This window comes from Nestor notabilis, unplaced genomic scaffold (genome assembly GCF_000696875.1).
Source record: "Nestor notabilis isolate BGI_N333 unplaced genomic scaffold, ASM69687v1 scaffold14259, whole genome shotgun sequence".
NCBI lineage: Eukaryota > Metazoa > Chordata > Aves > Psittaciformes > Psittacidae > Nestor > Nestor notabilis.
Window position 1 is genome coordinate 40,858 of NW_009945186.1, and position 4,071 is coordinate 44,928.

General features: G+C 44.7%; 1 protein-coding gene across 1 annotated transcript in view; it reads left to right on the plus strand.

Moving 5' to 3' along the window:
- The window catches only part of SEPT11 (septin 11), a 19,300-nt gene extending 15,845 nt beyond the window's left edge, over window positions 1-3,455 (plus strand). Inside the window, exons 7-8 of the mRNA XM_010022760.1 lie at window positions 2,016-2,148; window positions 3,172-3,455. Of these exons, the coding sequence (XP_010021062.1) occupies window positions 2,016-2,148; window positions 3,172-3,363 (325 nt within the window). The 3' untranslated portion in view covers window positions 3,364-3,455. The remainder of the gene's footprint in view (window positions 1-2,015; window positions 2,149-3,171) is intronic.
- Window positions 3,456-4,071: the final 616 nt, after the last annotated feature.

The following is a 4,071-nucleotide window of genomic DNA, read 5'->3' on the forward strand; positions in this document are numbered from 1 at the left end:
CCAGGAGCTGGGAGCCTTTTGTGAATCTTGGGGTGAGCAGGGCAGAAGGCCCCAGAAAACCACTGGTGCGGTCTAGATGCTTGTGTGAGGTGTGAAAAAGGAAGGGCGGCATTGCTGGCAGGACCTCAACGCTTGTGCAAGCTGCAGGAGTTGAGGAGGGAGCACCAGGGCCCCGTAGACATCTGCTCTCTGGAAGGGGTCGTCTGTGTGGGCTGGTTTCTCTGCTGCCCTGGTTAATTTTCTCAAAACACTTTTTCTTTTTGTAAAGAATGTTATTTGTGAGGGCATCATCCAGTGTGTGGGTGTGTGTTGGGGAATCAAGTTACTCTTGTAATCTAGGTTCTTGTGTTTGTGTAGTTAAAAACCAAATTCCCTGGTCATCTTTGGGAAAAGCTGCAGGGATCCTAGTCGCTTTGGACTGTTATTCCTTAGGGCTCTAAGTGGTTTTATCAGATGCAGCTTGGAGCTGCCAGGCCAGTTTCTCTGAGAACTTTGCTCATCTGGAAGTCAGAGTCGCTTCAGTAGAGAATTAAGCTTGCTGGCTTTTAGGTTAGAGCTGAGTTTTGAAGCTTTAAGCTGGGTTTAGCATTGAACCTGGGAAAATTTAACAGCAAGACCCTGCCACCCTCATTCCTGCCAGCCTTCTCCTGCTTGCCCATCAGCTGGCACTGTGGTTTTGGAAATGAGCTGTGCAAGAAATTGTGTGCAGTACAGGATACGATGAGCAGTGTGTGCAGTTTTCCCTTTCGTTCCGAAAGGCTCTGCTCCTCCCTAGTGTAGTATATCAACTAATTGCAGATTCAGTTTCTGCTCACTGAGCAGTCAACGTTAATCTGCCCTCAGGGTTTTACTGGGCTCGAGCCAGACCTTTCAGAAGGGTTTATGAATTTAAGTCTCAGTGTCCACAGTCACAGGATTAAATCCGAGACTGAATTTTAGGGATCTTTGGATTCAAGTATCCTGGTCTCTGTCTGCCATGAATGTTGGGGTTCTTGATTTAGTTAAGAATCCAGAGATCCATCTTACCCTGTTCTAACTGAAGTGCCCATCAATTAGTAGTGTTAAAAGAGTTTCATCTGTCAAGTTTGATTAAGGTGTTCCTTAGGTGCAGAAATGCAATGTATCTGTGTGATATCAGTGGGGTTTTCATTTAAAAAATGCATTTTCAAAAAAGCGTCTTGGGGGAAATAGTTATCATTCCCACACTATCATTATGGAGGAAATAGCCAAATCCATTTAAGGAATAAAATGAAGAGGAATGTTGTGTCCAAAGTTCCTGAGAGGCTCTGAAAATCTCAGAGGTGTGTGGACAACATTTTGTGTCCCAGATTTTTGCTAAGGAAAGAAAGGAATGCCAAGAAGTAGAGGGGGAATAAGGGAATGAAGGAATCGAGTAACATGATTATTTGGAGGAGGAATGCTGCCACTCGTTCACAAAGGCTTGATTTTTCTCCATCCTTGACAGCTAAAGGAGAAAGAGGTCTCCCAACATGGCTTGATCTAAATAAAGCCCCTGATCTGAATCCATTAGCAATGAGTAGTGAACATGAGTTTTGCTGTATGTCAGTGTCATGTTTAATGAACTATATAAAGCCAGATTTCACATTCTCATATGCGTGTGTCTGTTCCACACATCTTGCACTTCAAATGACAAGATTAGGGACAAACAGTGGGAGAAGTAAGAAGGTGTGGCTCAAACAGATCACAGGCCATGGGAGCACCGGGGACTGCTTATGTAGTGTCTGTCTATTTTTAATGATAGTCATCCTCCCTGCTAAGTGATATGCAGCATCCTGGACAGTGTGCTTGTTTTTTCCTTGCCAATTTGTCTCCCACTGCTGCCACCTAGCAAGCTAGGACTGGTTTTGGTGGAGGTGATCGTGCCTCTTTTGTAGTCAGGGACCTCTAATGATGCTCTGTGACAAGGCAATGAGGTAAGATCACAAAAGGCTGGAAACTCCTGACTCTGCTTGAAACACAGCTCTGACTATTTGTTTTTCCTGTGTTTTTAATAGTCTCCAAGAGACTTATGAAGCAAAGAGGAACGAATTCCTGGGTGAACTCCAGAAGAAGGAAGATGAAATGAGGCAGATGTTTGTCATGCGAGTGAAGGAGAAGGAAGCAGAGTTGAAGGAAGCAGAGAAAGATGTGAGTATGTTATAATTTGGGGGGCTGTGTGTGAAGGTTTAGGCTGGGGCTTTCCCAAGAGAGCCCTGAGAAAGTGAGCATCCAGATTCCAGCATGAAGCCTGCTATGGTGCTTGGTGTGCATAAACAGTCTTAAGAAGCAGATGTGAACTCTATTCCCAGTCCTGCCATGGACTGGTGGTGTGACCCCATCACACAAGTCCTCTGCTGCTTTTCTGTGCCTGTAAAATGGAGCAGGAGATTCCCTGGGTTTGGGTAGCTGGAGGAGGATGCATACCATGGGGTGAGTGGGAGGTGCTGCAGAGTGACAGTGGCAGCAGCTTTATGCCCCACAGAAATGTGGGAGTCCTCTCTGCTCCCTCGTCTCTTCAGTCCCACCCAAAGGAGAGAACACGTTTGCTTCTCAGAGTGATGCTGATTTGCAGTGGATCTTTAGCTGTGGTATAGCCCATTCTGTCCTTTAGTGGTCACACCTTTCTGGAGACTTCCAGTAAGTAGAAAAGGACTTCTCACTGGGTGTAAGTCCCACTAAGCGTGGTTGAGGGATGTGACAAAGTTCTTTGAGAGCTGCCCTACCATGGCTTGCTCAGTGTATGTAGGTCAGCATAGGGACAGAGAAAACGTAGATGTCCTGCTAGTGGAGGGAGCTGGTTTTTGGGCCTCATGGAGGAGCGTGTACTTGTAAAGAGGTAAAGAGTCCCAAAGAAGACCCTGAACAGCCACGTTTTCTTGCTTTGCTTGAGCATGAGAGCCTCTGCTAGATATGAGGGATGGGATGTCACCTCCCTACTCCTGATCTGTCATTTTCCTGCAGCAGCTGCAGTGCCTGCCATCCATGTGTGCAAGTGTGTGTTAACTGCAAGGCTTTTCTCACGAAGTCAGGTTTGCTTGGGACAGTCCAGTGGCTTGTTACTAATGCAGGGAGGCCTCAGTGGCAGTGGAACTGCTTCAGGCATCATTACCAGTAACTGGGGTGAAACATTCTTCTCTTCCTGTCCAATTCTCATTGTCTCTGTCCTGGCAGCTTCATGAAAAGTTTGACCATCTAAAGAGGACTCACCAAGAAGAGAAGAAAAAAGTGGAAGACAAAAAGAAGGAACTTGAGGAAGAGCTGAACAACTTTCAAAAGAAGAAGGCAGCAGCTCAGCTATTACAGTCACAGGCTCAGCAGGCAGGTTCTCAACAAACCAAGAAAGACAAGGACAAGAAAAAGTAAGCGGATGTCACCCACATCCTTTGTAGGGTTTGTTACTGTTTGGGAGGTTGTGTTTTTTTTTCTTGGTGCATGTCTGTATTTGCTTTTCCCCATTACCATACTGGAAACTGGGCTTTGATCAGCCTGATGAAATAAAGTATTTTTTTCTAAAGGGTGGGCCAGGGACATGATCTTAATTTTTCTCTTTAGAAGAGTACCTTCAAATTTTATGTCAGTCTGACTGGTATGGGAGAGCAATTGGATGGTGGAGGTTTGACCTATGATCTGTCCAGCTCTGGGATGTTCTGGACTCAGATTTATCTGCCTGAGCCAAAATTAAAGGGGTCTTCACCTGTCCTTTGTTCCACCTAAGAGTAGTCTCCAGGTCCTATTCTTTAAGGTTATAATTGTAAATAGAAGTAAGTTAGAAACCAAAACCACCATGTTATTTTTACATGGGAAATCTTAGTGCCAAAAGTGGATACTTGGGAGCTTGCTTTAAAGACAAGAAGTTTTGATTTTGTGGGGTTTTTTTAAAAACAAATTACTGTGGTACCCTATTTGCAGGTAAATGACATTTGTGGTTGTATCAAGTTGACACGATAAGCTAAGAAAGCCATACTTTTTAGTACAGATAGTGGCACTGTCTTCTACTGTCTTATATTTGTATGCTAGGAATATAATCCTATACCCTACAGTACTCTGAGATTCCAGCAACTTAGTAGGCAC